Here is an 18,812-nt window from a genome sequence, read left to right as displayed (position 1 = left end):
GCGAAGTTTGGAGAGGATGCTGATCAATGGGAATTCCTACACATTGTTGGTAGAACTATAAATAGGTTAATTACTTGAAAATAGTTTAGAATTAGCCTGTAGAGTGGAACTTTTGTACATTGTACAATCCAGGGTTTCCTTCCTGGGTATAATGCCCTAGAACAATTTTGCCTGGGTGCACAGGGAGATATGTACAAAAAGTTCATAGTGACCCTGTTTGTAATAGCAAAAACAGGAAATAATCCAGATGTCCATAAACACGATAATGGGTAAACAAAATTGTAATATATCAACACCCTGGAACATTGTTCAGCAGTGGGAATAAGAAAAAAAAAGCACTCCATGCAGGTACATGGGTGAATTTTAGGACCATAATGTTGAGTGAAAAGGGTAGCCCTAGAACACTGAATATGGTATGAGTTCATCCATATAAAGTTAAACAAAACAAACAGTATTTTGTTTGGGCAAAAACATATAAATGACAAAAACCTTTTTTTAATTAAGAAAAATGATAAAACACAAAATCTAAGAAATGGCTAACCTTTGGTCAAGAGATAAGTAGATATGATAATGTAGGAATAAGTAGAAGAAAGCTATTGATAATGGTCTAGTTCTTAGGGTTAGTGGTGGGCTCAAAAGAGTTCAGTCTAATATTTTGCTGTGTAATTTGTGCACATGTATATTCTTTTATCTGTATTAAATGTCACATTAAAGTAATATATTTGTTTTTCAGAAATCTGCCTGAACCTTCGAGATCCTCCAACTAACATAATTATCATTCCAGAAAAGCAGGTGAAACCTGAATGGAGATTGCCAAAATTAAATCACCGCTTTATCACAAGGTAGAATACTCGTGTAAAATACCTTAAATATTTTAATTTTTAACTTTAGCCACTGAAACAGTATATTATTATTGCTCAAAATCTACCCCAAATTATGCAGTATCAATTATATAGATATATATTTTCACAATCATAATTTTAGAATGCTTCTTCACTGTTTAAAGATATAATATTTAACAATTTTGCTTTTTTTAGGTCAGAACTGGATGATATGCCAGAAAATCACATCTGTGATGTTATTGGCATTTTAGTTTTTGTAGGAAGGGTCCAGCGGTCAAAAAAGAAAGGTAAGCTTTTAATATTGAAAGCCATAAAAAATATTTTGGTGAATAGTTCTGTGCTCATATATGCATAATTGTTTACCTTCATTTATTCTAATATCCTATCCATATAGAAAACCGTGAAGATTTTTGGTCATATCGTTGGATTCACATCGCTGATGGGACTTCAGAACAGCCATTTATAGTGGAGCTGTTTTCTACATCTCAGCCAGAAATCTTTGAGAATATTTACCCAAGTACTCAATCCAGTATTTGCATCTTTTTATTTTTGGAAGTGGGGGCATTAACTTTAAATGTTAAAGTGTGTACTGATTTACAGGGTGGCATGATACAGAGTTAGCAAATTCAAGCAGTGTGATAGCATGTTTAAATTGTTTCTGTATTAATATTATATTTGGTATTACAGATACTAACCACCTTCTGGTTGTCTAGTCAGAATTAATTTGGGATTGAAACCAGTTTTTCAGAAAACAGGTGCTCTTATCAATTCTCACTATTAGCATTTCAGGCATAAAAGCTTAACATTCAGTGAAACTAAAACATAGGCAATCAGTTCCCTTTGAATCCATTTTGAAATTGACTAAGTAGACCACAAAAAAGACAATGAAGACTTTACTAATATCGAATTAACTGGTAGAGGATTGACAGACTGTGTAATTAAATAATGACAGTGGTAAGTATGATTTCATGTGAGTATTAAATTAATATTACACTGGCAATGTTATACCAGCTGGTCAATATCTTGGTTACTTTGGTGTTGACCTTTCCCCCTTGTATTTATTCAGATACAGAGGTATTTTGCCCACTAACTTTATTCATTTGAAAACATTTTAAGGTATGCTTCAGATCTATTATGATAAGAAAAAAGTATATTTAATACTTTTTAACAACTTCAGTGAATTTTTCCTTATACCAACTTGTACTGCTACAAAACTATAGCTGCAGTGTGTTATTTCACTATTTTTTCAAATGATTATATGAATAAAATACTGATTGTTAAATGTTTGTCAACACTGGGAAAACTCCCAATCTTGACCATACGTAATTTTTTAAATCAACAAGGTAAAAATTGTAGAGCATCAGGATACTTAGAGACCATATAAAGAGTTGTTCTGCTACACCTTTATTGGTTATTGCAAAATGGCATTCCACACCATTCAGATATTACCTACCATCTGCTTGTGAGATTAAAATTTTAAAATATATCTGGATGGAGCTAAACCTCACCCCAGCTATTGAGGGAGAGGGCAGAAAGAATTTTAGCCAAAACCAAGGCATGGGCTTCCAAGGTGAGTGGAGCTATGACTTCTCATGTAACTTCTCTCAGGGCATAAATGATTGATAGTGATGACTTCTCATGACAATTCCATTACCTCATTTTAGGTGGGTTTTATGGCCAGGGCCCTCTCTCTTTGTAGCCACTTGAAACAACAAGTTGACACAAGTTTTAGATAATGATTTTTTCACAGAAATGTTGCCAAGTATACATGTTCTATTTCTTCGGATAATGGGAAATACATCTTTCTAAGAAAGCCTTATACAGACCTTGGTGAGATTTACTCTAGTACAGTAGTTGACAACATTTGCAATTTATGTTCATATTTTGACCAAGATGAAAAAAATTATCAAATGAATGGTGAGTATTGAGGGGGCTTCAGGCCCATGAAGGGGAACATGATCAAGTATCTTCTAGAATAATACCAGACTCCTTTGGTAGTAGGGAATCTTTTTTACTTTTGATTAAGGAGAGTGAAAAACTAAGGAGAACTAATACTGAGTGTTTGCTATGTACCAGATGCTTGTACATGTTATCTCATTTTGTACTCCTAGTTACCTTCTTAAAAGTTGATGTTTTTATAGTTTACAGGTAAGGAAACAAAGGTCCAGAGGAGTTAAGTAATTTTTTGGATGTCAAACAGCTAGAAGGTGTCAGGTCGGAATGTCTGATTTTTAACAGTCATGAAATGAGAATTAGAAGTTTCTGTAATATTCCTATATCAATATCTTTAACCATGAATAACGACATATTTGTAGTTTTGTAAATAAAGGAAGAGTGATGTTAGCTGAGAGTTACTCTTAGTAATTTCAACAGATTTCCTTTATTTTTGTTGCTATAAGATAATGAATTAGGAAATGTTAGTTACAGTAAATGAATTTATCGTTATTATCATACTCTAGGGAAGTATTATCTCAAATGAGAACTTACCATTATTGTGAGATACAAGTATTTACATTTATTTCTTCATTTCCTAGTTCATACGACCATAACCATTTTGGCTTGTGATGAGTTAAAATTTAAAAAAATGTTGTTGGCTTAATGAAACTTTACCTAACTAATTGATAGACAGTTGAAAACAATTCAGCAAGGTGAATAGTAAAGAATGGGTTGTATAAGCCCTGTCATGGAGGCTTAAAGTCTAATTAAGATAAACACATGCATAAGGAAATTCAAGTTAACAGTGTATACCCCTATCTGGTGGAAGGAGTCAAGAGTAATTCAGGGATCAGTGTTAGATTGGGTTAATCAGTAAAAGCATCCTGGAGAAACTAAGCGTTTTTTCTCTGTAGGAAATAACTGTTCACACTCAGTTGTATGCCTGATTAGAGAGACTTGCCGTCTTCAACTGTGCAAGCAGTAACTTCAGTTAGGTGCAGCCATTGTACTTTCTAAAGGAAAAGTGTTAGATCCTTTATCTAAAGAAGAAGGTAAGTGTTAGATCCTTGTTGCTCCCAGTGTGGTCAGAGGGCTGGCCACACTAATATCACCGAGAGCTTATTAAGAAGTGGAGAATCTCAGGCCCCACTCTAAAACTACTGAATCTGAATTTGCAGCTTAACAATTGTCCCAGGTGATTCCTATGTTCGTTAAAGTTTGAGAAGCACTGTGTTAGATACTGATCTTGGTATGTCCTCTTCGAAAGGCAGAAGTTTCTTCATAACTGTTTTCATTTTCTACAGTGACGTATTTCGTGTGTACACAGTTGAAAGTTGTCAGGAATGACACTCAAGTACCTAAACTGCTTTACCTAACCACTACAAATGAGAGTCGAGTGTTTATTACTGGTGAGCAATGTCTTGGTTTATACTTTATTGGAGATGTAATATATTTTCTATTAATTAAATTAATTTTTACATCACAACATTCAACCACAAGATAGCTTTGTTTTGACCTCCTTTATTGCTGTAAGGATGTTTTGGCAAAGAATATTTAGCCTATGAAATGTATTGCTTCTAGATTAATTATGACTGAAACAATGATTTTGTGACTCACTGGAGAATTGCATTTATGTCCTTGGGTTAACTTTAATTCCTGCTTGATGTCAGGTAGATAATCATAAATTGCTTTGATAGATTGAAGACTGTTAGGCCCTATATCACAATATGGATACAATAAACAATATTTTTAAATACTAACTAAAAATGTTCATCAAATTTTGGTCCCTGATCTCAGATTTTACTTATATAACAAGAAGAGTCTTATTAGTTGTCTACAAGCACATCATTTTTCTCTGTTCTTTCTGATAATGGGGTCAAAACAATAAAGCTTAAAGTTTCCAGAAGAGTGAAGAAATAGTGTGGAGTGGTATGCTTACTAAAATACTACCATGTTGATAATAAAAAAATTTGTCAATAGAAGAGTCCTAGGAAGGATGTAATACACATCTTTGTCAATACCTCATTTTATAAATACTAACAATAATCAGATGTAAATGGTACTGTTAAGTATGTTTTAAGAACATGAATTTAAATGCTGAGCTATATCATAGGCAACTCAGTTCAAACATGATGCTATACCTTTAGGTTAATACATGATTGAAAAATCAGTTTTTTAAGAAGATGCCAACCATTTTGATAGTTAGAAAAATCCAGATTATTAGTTTTCTTTTCATTATGACTTTATCCTGTAGGCAGCTATGGTTTAGTCCACTTAAATTCTAATATGTCTGATTTCCTTCTCAACGTAGGATTGGTTTACTGTCTTTGATAATTTTTGTATACATATTAAGTGTAATCTGCTACACGGTGAATAAATGAACTTCTTTTCTTGGTGACACAAGAAATTATTTGGATATACTGTTTTTATACAAAAAAAGTCCATACAATTCATTACAGTGAGTTTTTTTCTCATTTTTTGGTTTTACCCTTCTTGCAAAAAGGTCATAGGGGCCAGCCATATACCAACGACACCAAGGTAAAAAACTTTATTCATTGGATTAAAACAAGGACCGATTCTGAGGAAGTGAAGAATACTGTTATTGGTGGATATTACCCCTATCCACCAGTGCCAGAGACATTTTCGAAGTATAGTAGTTCTGTCAAAGGTACTAATGTAATTATTCGTCATGTATGATATGTTTCTATGACATATGTGTGATAGATATCATGAGCTAATATGTAGCAATACTCACTGATAAAAATTTTGTCTCTATGAAGATCTAAAAATACATGTCATGCCTCCTAAAGGTTAATATTTGGATTATATTAGACTAGAAGAAGGGAGAACATAGATGATGACTAACTGGACATCATATCTTGATTCAATGTTATTGAGATCAAATCTGACTTTAGTAGATCCAACTCCTATCAAGGAGACACTAGATAATTTGACATCAAGATACTGACACTGTGTTATGCTACTCTTATGGAATGATATATATTGGATATTACACAGTTGAGCGCTACCTTTAAATAAAAATGACACCAAAATAAATGAGGTGCAGACTAAGTACTGATGAGAGGCCTAACATTAATTTATTTTAGTAGAATTAATATATGGTTGAAGAGTTTAATATAAGTATATTCTTTTTTAAAAAGCTGTGGGATAATTGCATGGTTTGGGGGAAAAAAGAGAAACCTTGAAATACTGACCTACCATCATCTAAATACTGGCATCTTCTTATACTTCATAATGCCAGCAATATGTAGTATATGGTTGTATATATTAAAATGTATATTTGTGTGCAGTGGCTAGGCAACACTTTATACTTTGAAATATGATGTGTAAATTACAGTTGACCATTGAACAACACAGGTTTGAACTTTACAGATCCACTTATATGTGATTTGTTTCAATAAATACACATACAGTACTATAAGTGTTTTTTCCTTAGGATTTTCTTAATGTTTTCTTTTCTCTAGATTACTTTATTGTAAGAATACAGTATATAATATTTATAGAAAATATGTGTTAATCAACTGTTTATGTTGTCGATAAGGCTTCTGGTCAACAGTAGGCTATTAGTAAAGTTTTGGGGGAGTCAAAATTTATGCATGGATTTTTGACTGCAAGGGGTTTGGTGCCCCTAACCCCCCTGTTGTTCAGTGGTCAACTATACATTTAATATGCAAAATTTCTGTTTCAAATTAAGACTCCAGACTAGAGGACTGTATCACAATTTAACTGATAACTGTATTTTGCCTATTTTACAAAAATTGCATAAGGCAACGATGTCAAGCATCAACATAAGTTTCACAAATTTAAGTTATGTAGCAAGTTTATGATTTCATGTTGTGAAATGACATTGCAAATCTAATTCTTATTTTTATCATTTCAGTTCTTTAAAACTTACAATTTCCCCGGAATTATTCTTTTGCAGTTGAGTCGCTCTTGACAGCTATAAGTGAAGTGAGGAAGGAGATTGAAGACTTGCAGTATAGGGAACAAAAGCGCATTGCAATTCAGGGGATAATTACTGTTATAAAGTATATCCCCCATGCCAGTGCAACTGAAAGTGCCTCAGCATCAGAAACACTTCGGGTATGGTGCCAGAGAATTAATAGTATATCTCTGAATGCACTGCGATCATAATTACAATTGGTACCTTGTACATTTTATTCAGAACTCACATGTATTGACGCTTAATGATGTAAACCTCAGAGGGGAAAAAAATCATTTATGTGTTTCGTTTGTTTCCTTTTTCTCTCATTTATTTTGGAGCAGGCTGGGCTGAAGTTCACAGCCTCTGATATTTCCCAAGGCCTTCAACACTTGGTATCTTATTTTTGCTTTCTGCATAATTTGAGCCTATTATGACTCTCTTTACTTAAATTCCCAGGTGGTATATATGATTATATTCTTTCCATTCCTTTTGTCCAGGCCAGAACTATAGGAACACTTTCACAGGAAATTTTTATCTTCATATCTGGCATGGCAGTCTCACCCAGATTTTTTAAGTCATAGCAATGACTCTTGTAGGATAAAGACTCTAGTAGAAAAGGCCATTACTGGAATCTAGGCACAATCAAGACAAATGAGTTAATTTTTTCTGTGAATTTATCTTTCAAAACTTATTTCTAGGATTTCTGTTCATATGGAAATAAACATCTAATCCAACTTTTCAGTTATATTAGTATAAGAAGGACTTTTGTTTACCTTCCTTTAAAAAATATTTTAATACCAGATGCATTAGGATAAATATAATCCTATCTATAAATCAGCTTTATAAAAGCACTTTTATGATTACAAAAATGTTGTCATAACTCTTAAGATTATGAAAAATGGATAAACTAAAATTATAGTCTTTTAAGAAAAATAATTTTTGTGAATTAGTTTAAAATGTTTTCTCTAAATTTTTGGTTTTAGAATGCTAACCGACCCTCAACATCCCAAGCAGCTAGGAGAGAAAATCAAAGTCAGGAAAGAGATAATAATAATAAACGGCATCAAGATGATGATCCTATGAGCTCTCAGTGTTTTCAAACTGCATGTACAAGCTTGAGCCCTACCAAGAAAAAAAGAATTCTGCAAGGGCCATATGCCAAACTGTAAGTCATTTGTATTAAGTATACACATAGCATATTAATTTTTTTTATTTCTACCATGTAAAATGACCAATTCCACTAGAAGTGGTATTAGTTTTCTAGGGCTACTAAAATCCAAGATCAAAGCATTGGCAAAGTGAGTTCCTTCTGAGGACTGCAAGGCAGAATCTCTTCCATACCTCTCCCCTAGCTTCTGGTGGTTTATGGCAATCTTTGGCATTCCTTGTCTTCTAGAAGCATCACTTCAATCTCTGTCTTCATTTTCACATGGCATTTTTCCTGTGTGCATACCTGTGTTCAAATTTTCCCTTCTAATAAAGATACCAGCCATATTAGACTAGGGACCTATTCTGGAGTACTGTTCTACTCCAGTAAGACCTCATCTTAATCAATTATATCTTCTGTGACCCTATTTCCAAAAAAGGTCTCATTCTGAGGGTTATTGAAGATGTAATTGGTTATGTATTGGTAGTCATATTGATACTTAGTAGGGACATGGTTCAGCCCATAACAGTCTGCCATCTGGCCCCTAAAAATTCATGTCCTTCTCACATGCAAAATATGTTCAACCCATCAAAACATCCCAGAAATCTTAACCCGTACTAACATCAACTCTAAGTCCAAACTCTCATCTGAACATCGTCTAAATCATGTATTGTTGAAATGCAGGGTGATTTCATCCTGGGGCAAAATTCTTTACATCTGTGAACCTGTGAAACTAGACATGTTATCTGTCCAAAACACAATGATAAGACAGGCAGAGGATAAGCATTCCTGTTTCAAAAGGGATAAATTAGAAAGAAAGGGGGTCATGCATCACAAGCAAGTTCAAAACCTAGCAGGACCAATTCTAATTGATTTCAAGCCTCCAGAATTATCCTTTCTGGCAGGATACTGTATCTTCTGGGCCCACCAGGATGGTAGCCCCACTTCCTTGGCCCTGAGTGCTGCCCCTGCCCTCTGGAACTGAGGGATCATTGTCCCTTTTCTTGAAAGATAACACATAATCACTGTTGGTTATCTCTTATCAACTCATTTCCTGACTGTAGAATCCCAGAAATCGGATTTCATCCCACCTATATCCCTTTCAGTCCAAGCTAGCAGCATGCCTACTGAGATGGTTGATGGGATCCACAAATCACAAGGCTTGGGCAAATGGTTGTCCAACAACACTGTTGGTGTTCCTTCCAGAGCAAGCTTTCTCATTTTTGCAGTATAGATAGGCTGAGAATTTTCCAAGTATCAAAATTTTGGTTCCTTTTTTCTTAACAATTTCTCAACTTCTCTCTCCCCTCTTGTATTTTACTATAAGCAACAAGGAGAAACCAGGCTTCACCTTCAACACTTTGCTTAAAAATCTCTTCAGCTAAATGCAAGTTCACTGCATACAAGTTTCACCTGCCATCCAACAGAACACAATTCAGCAAAGACCTTTGCCACTTTATAACAAGGATCACTTTTCATCCAGTTTCCAATAACCCATTCCTCATTTCTGTCTGAGACTTAACTGGAAGCACCTCTTACATTCATATTTCTAGCAACATTCTGTTTATAACAACATATATATTCTCAAAAAAAGCATACATATTCTCTAAGACAAAAAGCTTTCTCTCAGAACTCTTTCAGCCTCTATGTAATACTCAATTCCAAAGCCACTTCCACATTTTAAATTATTTGTTACAGTAGCACTCCACTTCCTGGTACCCAAATCTGCATTCATTTTTTAGGGCTGCTATAATGAAGTACTACAAACTGTATGGCTTAAACAATGGAAACTTAAGACCTCACAGTTCTGTAAGCTAGAAGTCCAAGATCAGAGTTTCACCTGGGTCAGTCTGTTTTGAGCACTGTGTCAAAGAATCTGCCCCTTGTCTCTCCCCTAGCATCTGGTGGTTTTCTGGCAATCTTTGATATTCTGTGGCTTGTAGAAACCTCACCCCCAATCTGTGTCTATGTCCAAATTCCCCCTTTTAAAAGGACATCAGATACATTGGATTAGGGGCCCACCCATGCCAGTATGAACTTATTTTAACTAATTTATCTCTTCAGTGAAACTATCTCCAAATAAGATTACATTCTGAGGTACTGGGGGTTGGGACTGCAACATGAATTTGGGGGGACATAATATAACCCATGACAGAAGCCCTCTTATCTGCCACGCTTGGCATGGACTACTTGACAATGAGTTTAAAATGAGGAACTACAAAAAAAAATACATTTTATTTAAATTTAAAATATTATAGCTTATATTTGTTGACCAGTTATTTAAGCATGAATCTTTCCTATATAAAGTTTATCCATTATGAATTGTATATAATTAACATTTTTGGTTTTTCTGAAGCAGAAAGATAACCAAGACACTAATAAAGCAGTTGACGTATAGAATCATTTTAGATTTTAAGATTTTTTAAAACTCTAGTCTTTAATGGTAGTTGTGCCCAATCAGGGAACTGTTTTTGGTTGTATCCTGAGATTATATTCAGCAACCTTGATAAATTCACTTATTCTGAGTTTGTAGGTTTTTTTTTTTAATTTTCTCTGTAAAAGTCATGTAATCTGCAAATACTTGTGGTTTATTTCTTCCTTTCCAATCATTTTGCTTTTATTTCTTTTTCTTGCATTATTGTACTGGTTAGGACCTCTACTACAGTGTTGAATACAACTGGTGGTAGAAACCATCTATGTCTCATTTCTTTTTTCTTTTTTTAGTGGTCTAAGGATAATTTATTTTATTTTTTCACAGCTTTATTGAGATATAATTGACATATATTACTTTGTAAATTTAAGGTGTACAGTGTGATGATTTGATACATGTATGTATTGCAAAATAATTACCACACTAAGATTATTTAACACATCCATGACCTTACATAACTATTATTTTTTTTATAGTAAGAACATTTAACATTTACTCTTAGTAACTTCCAAGTATGTATTACAGTATTGTTAACTGTAGTCACCATAATGTATGTTAGATCCCTAGAACTTAATTGTGCTTCTACTGGTACATCAATGTGTTCACCAACCATGAAGATCCACCAAGCCTTGATGTCCAGATTTGGGGGGGGGTATTTCATTACTTAGGCATGATAGATTAAATTATTGGCCATGTGATTGAACTTGATCTTCAGCTCCCCTCCCCGTAATAGGGGTTAGGCTAGTTCGGTGTTTCAACCTTTGAGCCGTATGCTTAATGTATCTGATAACGGTTCTTATCTTCAAACTGTCTAGTGGCTCACCATGAGTTACCTCATTAGCATAACGGAGGTACTCTTGTCACTATGGAAATTCTAAGGGTTTTTGGACCAGGAACCAGAGACAAAGACCAGATATGTTCTTTATTGTGCCATAGTTCTAAAGTTCAGCTATTTTCTTTCTCAGCTGTAGAAAGCCCATTTGATTCTTTTTTAGATATTTACTTTTGAAGTTGTCTATCTGTTTTGTCCACCTAGATCACCTGTTGATCTGCTTCTATTGGTATAATAATAAGAAATATGACCATTTAAGAGCTTATATTAACGTTTTAATACAAATGGTAGCTGGTAAACCATGGTGCTCTCTGTTAGATAGTAAAATGTAGTCAAAATCCATGTACTCATTCAAAAGTTAGCACTGAGAAATAAAATATAATCAACAGACATTAAAACTTCTTCAGTTCATTCTCTTGGTAATATTTACTCTATAAAGAGAGAAAATTAATCACTCCATGGTTAGATGAATCCTTAAAAATCATTTTCAAAAAAATCATTTTCAATTCTCCTCCTAAGAAAAGCAGAAGACACCATAGGAAAAGTTTTTAAATAATGGTTGTTGCCTAAAAAGCATTTGCTAATTTGAATCAATGATCACAAAGACTTTAGCATTTTTGATCATTGTAAATTATTGCTAATTTGCTTATATTAGCAATTTCTCAAAGGAATTCTATATTCTGGTTCTTTTTGTATAGTATCTTCTGCTTTTCTTAGGTAGAAGGCACTGAAAATATTCCTTCATCTAATTGTATAGAGAATTTCAATATACAATGTAAAATTATTTATATTACATCATCTGATCATCAACATCCCAGTGAGGAAGGCACACGATAATTATTTCAATTTTAAAAAAGAGAAATCTGAGATTCAGAAAAGATAAAATATACAATTTATACATATGTGTATGTATATTAAGTACTTTTAATTTCTGTGCATGAAAGATACTTTCTAAGACCTCAATAATGTTAATTATAATCCTGATATAAAGATGAGAGAATGACATTCTATAGAATCTGTATGACATTTACCTAAGGTCAATAAGTTGACAAAAGTGCAAGATTAGAGTACCACTTAGAGTCTCTGACATAATTTTTACAACATTCTGCCACTACCCAGTGTATGCAATGTTCTCTTCCTTTAGCTCCTCTTTTCCCTTTCTTCCTCAGTTATTTTTCTATACTTATCTTTTCACTTTTCATCTTTCTTTTTTCATTTTCCTCAGTTGATACCTGTAGACATTGTATACCTCCACTTCTGTCATTTATCCCCTCACCTTTAAGACAAATATTTAAGTCCTACAAATGGATGATTACATATTCCAGTAAAAATCTCCTAAGCTACTTTTTAAAAGTTCTGTACAATGTAATGGTGCTGTTAGGGTTTTGAAAACTATTTCTTGTAATTTGTTTCAGATGGAAAAAGTCACTTCCTAATCATATGTATTAAAAAGTAGATACATGCCGTTTAAGGATCTCCAAATGCATGTAATTTAACTATTTTTTAGTTAGATTTCTTTCACAAGTGATGTTTTCAGCTTTCTAGTTTCTAGAAATACCATGTTTTCAATGATTGAAAGAAGTTCAAATTACAACTATAAAATATGTTTTTATTTGCTGGGGTTTAAAGGTAAATAAATGGATGCATGCCTCCTTCATAAAAGCTACTTCTTTTTAGTCCATTAATAACTCATTAGCAAAATAACGAATACTACCTATAAGAAAAAAATCCATTGATAAAATAATTTGAGCAATATTATGTGGCATTCAACAATATGACATTCTGTTTTACTTTATGCTTTTAGTTTTGGAAATACAATAGAAAAAACCTCATCACAGAAATATGCTAATAGCCCACAAGATGGAAATCTTTCCTTATAAAAGTAGGCTTCTCCTCAGTTTCAAAATAAGATACTTCCCTTTTCCTCCATTTATTTCAGTTCAATAAATAGTTATTGAGTAGGTAATATATAGAGATACAAAAATAAATAAAGTCTATACTTTTGTAGACTTTATAACAGAGCTTATAGCAGAATCTGTTGGAAGAGACAGACTCATAAACCTGTAATTTCGACACAGAGTGATGAATGCTATAATAGAAGTGTATTCATGGTGCTATGACAGCAACAGCATGTACAAGGAGCAATGAGCTTTGACTAGAGATCAAGAATGGCTTCTTTTAGGAATTAATGCTTGAGTTAAATTTCAAAGGAGGAATACGAGTTTGAAGCAGCATGAGACTTATAGAAAACTTTGAAAAGAGGCTGGAGGCTGGACAGTTAGGCCAGACAGTTTCCCAGATATATGTATATAAGTCTGTCCGTCCATCCATCCATCTTTAGTTGCTATTTAATAAAGTTAAATACTTCCTTTTGTGGAATACGCCTTATTGAAAGAACATTTAAATCTGTAATAGTATTTGGGGTGCCTAGGTGGCTTAATCGGTTAAGCATCAGACTCTTGGTTTTGCCTCAAGTCATGATCTCAGGGTTGTGAGATCAAGCCCTCTTTCGGCTCCATGCTGAGCGGGGAGTCTGCTTGGGATTCTTTCCCTCTTTCTCTCCCTCCCCCTCTGCCCCTCCCCCTACTCACTCTCTCTCTCTCTTCCTCTCAAATAAATAAATAAATACAATCTTTAAAAAAATCTATTGCAGTATTTGAACTAAGTTATGTATGCATATTTGCTCATAACTTGTATATATTTTCCTTAAATTTTTAGTGCATTACTTTAAGAAACTAAACCTATATATTTTGTAAACTGATTGAATTAAAATAAGTTCTGAATGGAACCAATTAGGTTTTTTTTCATTCAAGTGTCTTTTTGTAATTATTTGTTACCTTTTTTCCATCTTTTGTAGGGTTCCCGTACCTCAGCCAGAAACTTCTGGACAGACAAAAGGAAATAAACCAGACGTGCCAAGCATTTTCCAACGTATGTTGCTTTGATGATTATTATTTATGAAATCTTTATGGAACATTATTATATACAGATTACTATTTGATTTTATTCTGCATTTTTCTGTCATGCCTCTCTCCAGCATAATATAAGTACTTTAAATAGATATATAATGTTATTTTTGTTTTTGTTTTTTATTTACAGTAGCTTAGGTACTTGTCAAAAGTACTGGTCCCAGTTTTAAAACAATTTGATATCATCACCAAAGTGAAAGTAAATATAAACAAACCTATACTTACCAATTTGGTTATTTGATAATACATCCCTTCAAATATAGGGATTTTTAATTTTTAATTACCAGAAGAATAAAGTAGGAAGTTTAATTTTTATTTGAAAATAAATATAAGTAAAGCTTAAAAGATAGTTGTAGTTCCTTTCTTTGCTATTGGGTTGACTGGTTTGAATATTGGGTTCATTTCTGAAGAAATTTCGTAGTATAATTTAGTTCCTTAGAGTGATTGGTTTAAATCTGATCTTATAAGTGTCATCTCTCTGGACTGAACTTTTTAACACTTTATGTCTTTCTTGCTTTTTGAGTTATTCTTATTTTGGGGTTGACTTCTTGTCAATCTGGCAGGTCAAGAATCTACAAAAGGATCTAAAGTCTGCATCCCCCTCAAAAAAAATTAAAACAAAGAAAATAAGGGGGGAATCATTATAATATAAATATATGACCAAGCTTAGAACAAGAATGAAAAATCCTTAGGTGCCAAAAACAAAAGAATTTAAATTTAGTGGTGAGTAGGACTAAAACTAAAACTGCTCTCAGGCATTTCAGAACTGGATAGAGGCCTAATTGATTGTGGGCTGAGGTGTAATAACCATATGGAAAGGAGAGTCCAGACCACAAACCTCCTACATGCGAAGTAGGACTAATATAGAATTGGAAGGTTATGAAAGACCAGAGAAAGTAGGCCCATCAGCGTGGGGAAGTGTCAAGGAGCTTCCTGTATCCTCTGGGCAAGGGTTGGGAAAAAGTCCCACCTGAGAGAAATTGAAATCCCAGACCTGTGCAGCATGGAGGTGTGGTCACCGTTCAATTGACTATAATGGTGAGGACACTGAGCTAAGGAGTTAACAGTAGCATCTGGTCTGAAATCAGTGAAACCCTTAAAGTTTTGACAAAGGTAAGTGTGAAACTGTCTCAAAGGGAGACATCTTACAACCTAGGGTATTTGGGACTCCCATAGAAAATGTCTACAGAAGATGAATTCATGGTTAAAAAATTACAAATGTTCCAAGAAAATGAACTTCTTTGAGGCAATGTGATCAGATGTAATATGTGGGAAAATTTATAGCCTAGGAACTAGAAATACTAAACCAATCAGAAAGAGGCTTTAAAATAAATACATGTTTAAAAAGTTAAAGGAATGAACAGAAACTAAGTTAAATATATAAATACATATTAAATGTATATTAAATTTAAATTTGATTTAATAATTATATATTAAATTTATATTTCATAAATTATATATTAAACATGACACATTTAACTTAATATATAGTTATTAAGTTAAATATAAAATTTAATTTATATATTTAATATATAGTTATTAAAATAATTATATGTATTTATAATATTGTATAAATTAATTATATGTATTTATCAAATTAAATATATAAACTTAATGTATAATTTATTAAATTAAATATATTAATTTAATATATTAAATATATGCTTTGAAGAGGAAGCAAATGACGAGAGAATTAGTACATTTGGAAGATAGATACAGTGGAAATCACACCAGAGATAGGTAAAGAGATTGGAAAGGTTAAAAAGAAGTTGGGAAACATGGTGGATAGGGTGAGAAGGTTCAATTTATATCTAATAAAAGTTCCAGGAGGACAGACTAGAGATAATCAGGAAGAAGCAATATTTGAAGAGGTACATTTTCAAAATTAAGGGTATGTATGAATCATTAGATTGAAGGATCACAAAGAATCCTAAGCAGAAAAATTAAATAAATCTATATGCAGACCTATCATAGTGAACCTGCACAGCATCACAGATAGTAAGTAAATATCTTAAAAACTGCCAGAAAGAAAATGCCTATTTATCTACAAAAGGAATATAATTAGACTGGAAGATTTCTTATCAGTGACAATAGATGCCTTAAATAATGGAATAATGTCTTCAAAATGTTGAAAGAAAATATTTCCCAACCTAGAATTCTATGTTTAAATGAACTTTGATCGGGGCACCTGGGTGGCTCTGATGGTTAAGCGTCTGCCTTCAGCTCAGGTCATGATCCCAGGGTCCTGGGATCGAGCCCCACATCGGGCTCCCTGCTCAGTGGGGAGCCTGCTTCTCCCTCTTCCTTTGCCCATTCCCCCCTGCTTGTACCCTCTCTAAAATAAATAAATAAAATCTTTAAAAAAGTAAATAAATAAACTTTGAGGGTGCAATAAATGTATTTTTAGATATTCAGAGACTGTGAGAGTTATTCATATTGTCTCAATAAGGGAGTTATTAAAGAATTTTGAAAGAAGTAAAATGAAACCAAAAAGAGGTATGAAACTCCAAGAAGAAATGGTGAGCAAAGAAGTTGGTAAAATATTGGTAAATATAAATAAAAACAGGCAGTAAAAATAACAATGGTAAATAATTTCATGAGATTTGAAATAAAGTAAAACTAAAATACTATTTAAAATAAGATGGGTGGGAAGATGAGAATTAAAGCATTCTTAGGTTATTGAATCTTTATGGAGAAAAGCAGTGGTTGATGAACTGTAGGCTTTGTAAATTCAAACATGAAATTTAAAATTTTAAGGGCATGCTAAAAGAAGAGGGATAGAGGGTATAACTTTCAAAGCAGTAGCACGGAAAAAAAGGGGGAATTGTGAAAATTTAATCAGGACAGTGGAAGGTGGAAAAGAAGAAAAAAGAAAAGTGTGATTAAGAAAAAACACAAAATAACATAACTGAGGGGCACCTGGGTGGCTCAGTTGGTTAAGTGTCTGCCTTCGGCTCAGGTCATGATCCCCAGGTCCTGGAATCAGGTCCCACATTGGGCTCCTGGCTCAGCAGGGAGCCTGTTTCTCCCTGTGACCTTCTTCCCTCTCATGCTGTTTTTCTATCTCTCTCTCAAATAAATAAAATCTTTTAAAAAATATAACTGAAATAGTTCCAAATACATCAGTAATTTCAATAAATGTAAACATGTTAAACTTTCAGGTATCAGTTTTAAAAATTAATCTAGTTATATGTTGTATATAAGAGACACTTAAGCAAATTTATATAGAAAGGCTGAAAATAAAGGAATGGCAAAAAAATATACCTGACTTATCCTAAGGAAAGGTGGTATAGCAATATTAATATGAGATAAAATATGAAGCAGAAACTGTAAATAAAGATAAAACAATATAGAATGATAAAAGTGACATTCTACCCAGAAGATAATAACAGCCAGGAATGCATACATCTAATAATATAACCTCAAAATGTAAATAACCTGGTAGATTTATTTTTTTAATTTAAGGATTTTTTTATTTAAAGATTTTTTTTATTTAAAGAATTTCTTTATTTGTTTATCAGAGAGAGAAAGTGCATACACAAGCAGGGGGAGCAGTAGGCGGAGGGAGAGGGAGAAGGAGGCTCCCCATTGAGCAGGGAGCCCAATGCAGACTTGATCCCAGGACCCTGGGATCATGACCCAAGCCAAAGGCAGACGCTTAACCAACTGAGCCACGCAGGCATCCCAACCCAGTAGATTTAAAAGGAGCAACTGACAAATTTATGGTCATAGCACACTCCTCTCTTAAAGTAATAGAACAAGGAGACAAAAAGTTATTAAATAGGAAAGCGCACATATATTGATGAAAGCCAGTAATAAAAAACAATCTTAAAAGAAGCCAAAGGGAAAAGAAAAAAGACACATTATATACAGAGGAACAAAGACAAGTATAACAACAGATTTCTCTTCAGAAAGTATATTATCCAAAGGACAATGAAAAGACCTGTAAACCTAGGGTTCTATACACACTGAATACATCTTTTAAAATAGACAAAATAAAGATCAAAACAGAAACAGAGAATTCATCACCACCAGACCTGCACAATGAAAAATAATAAAGGAAGTTCTTCAGGCAGAAAAATAATAATACAGATGGAAATTTAGATCTAAATAAAGGAAAGCACCAGAAATAGTAAATGTACAGGTAAAATAAAATATATTTTCTCAGTTTTTATCTCTTTTAAATGAAAAATAAAAATGTAAATTCTGTAGTTTATATAGATGTAAAATGTATGACAACAAGTGCACAAAGGCAAGAGAGGATATGGAGATATACTGTTAGGAAGTTTTTACACTATATGCACAAAATGGCATAAAATCACTTGGATGTAGACTGTGATAAATTAAAGTTGTATATTACAAATCCTATAGCAACCCCTAAAAAAAAGCATAGCTAATATAAGTCAATGGTAGACCTAAATGGAATTATTTGTTACAATAGTCAATCCAAGAGAAGGCAGGACAAGAGAAAAAGGGACATAAAGAACAAATGAGTCAAATAGAAAAAATAGCAAAATAACAAATTGCAGCCCTGTCATGCTGTTAATTACATTAAAGTAAATAGTATGAACACCCCAATAAAAAAGCAAGTTTATCATATTGGATAAAAAAGTAAGACCCAGCTATATACCATCTCAAAAGACCCACTTTAGGGGCACCTGGGTGGCTCAGTTGGTTAAGCATCTACCTTTGGCTCAGTTCATTATCCTG

General features: G+C 33.3%; 1 protein-coding gene across 2 annotated transcripts in view; it reads left to right on the top strand.

Annotated features, from left to right (window-relative positions):
- RADX (RPA1 related single stranded DNA binding protein, X-linked) overlaps positions 1–18,812 on the top strand; it is an 88,707-nt gene that overhangs the window by 18,630 nt on the left and 51,265 nt on the right. Inside the window, exons 4-11 of one of the 2 annotated variants that reach the window (XM_028089742.2) lie at positions 734–842; positions 1,038–1,129; positions 1,237–1,359; positions 4,082–4,186; positions 5,281–5,445; positions 6,721–6,881; positions 7,707–7,888; positions 13,991–14,064. In XM_028089742.2, the coding sequence (XP_027945543.1) occupies positions 734–842; positions 1,038–1,129; positions 1,237–1,359; positions 4,082–4,186; positions 5,281–5,445; positions 6,721–6,881; positions 7,707–7,888; positions 13,991–14,064 (1,011 nt within the window). Of the gene's footprint in view, positions 1–733; positions 843–1,037; positions 1,130–1,236; positions 1,372–4,081; positions 4,187–5,280; positions 5,446–6,720; positions 6,882–7,706; positions 7,889–13,990; positions 14,065–18,812 lie in introns of both variants that reach the window. The other variant, XM_028089741.2, reaches the window with a different exon arrangement.

Source organism: Eumetopias jubatus, unplaced genomic scaffold (assembly GCF_037043125.1).
Source record: "Eumetopias jubatus isolate StellerSeaLion01/CBP00866 unplaced genomic scaffold, mEumJub1_p1.0 scaffold_11, whole genome shotgun sequence".
NCBI lineage: Eukaryota > Metazoa > Chordata > Mammalia > Carnivora > Otariidae > Eumetopias > Eumetopias jubatus.
This window is presented reverse-complemented; position numbering and strand designations above follow the sequence as displayed.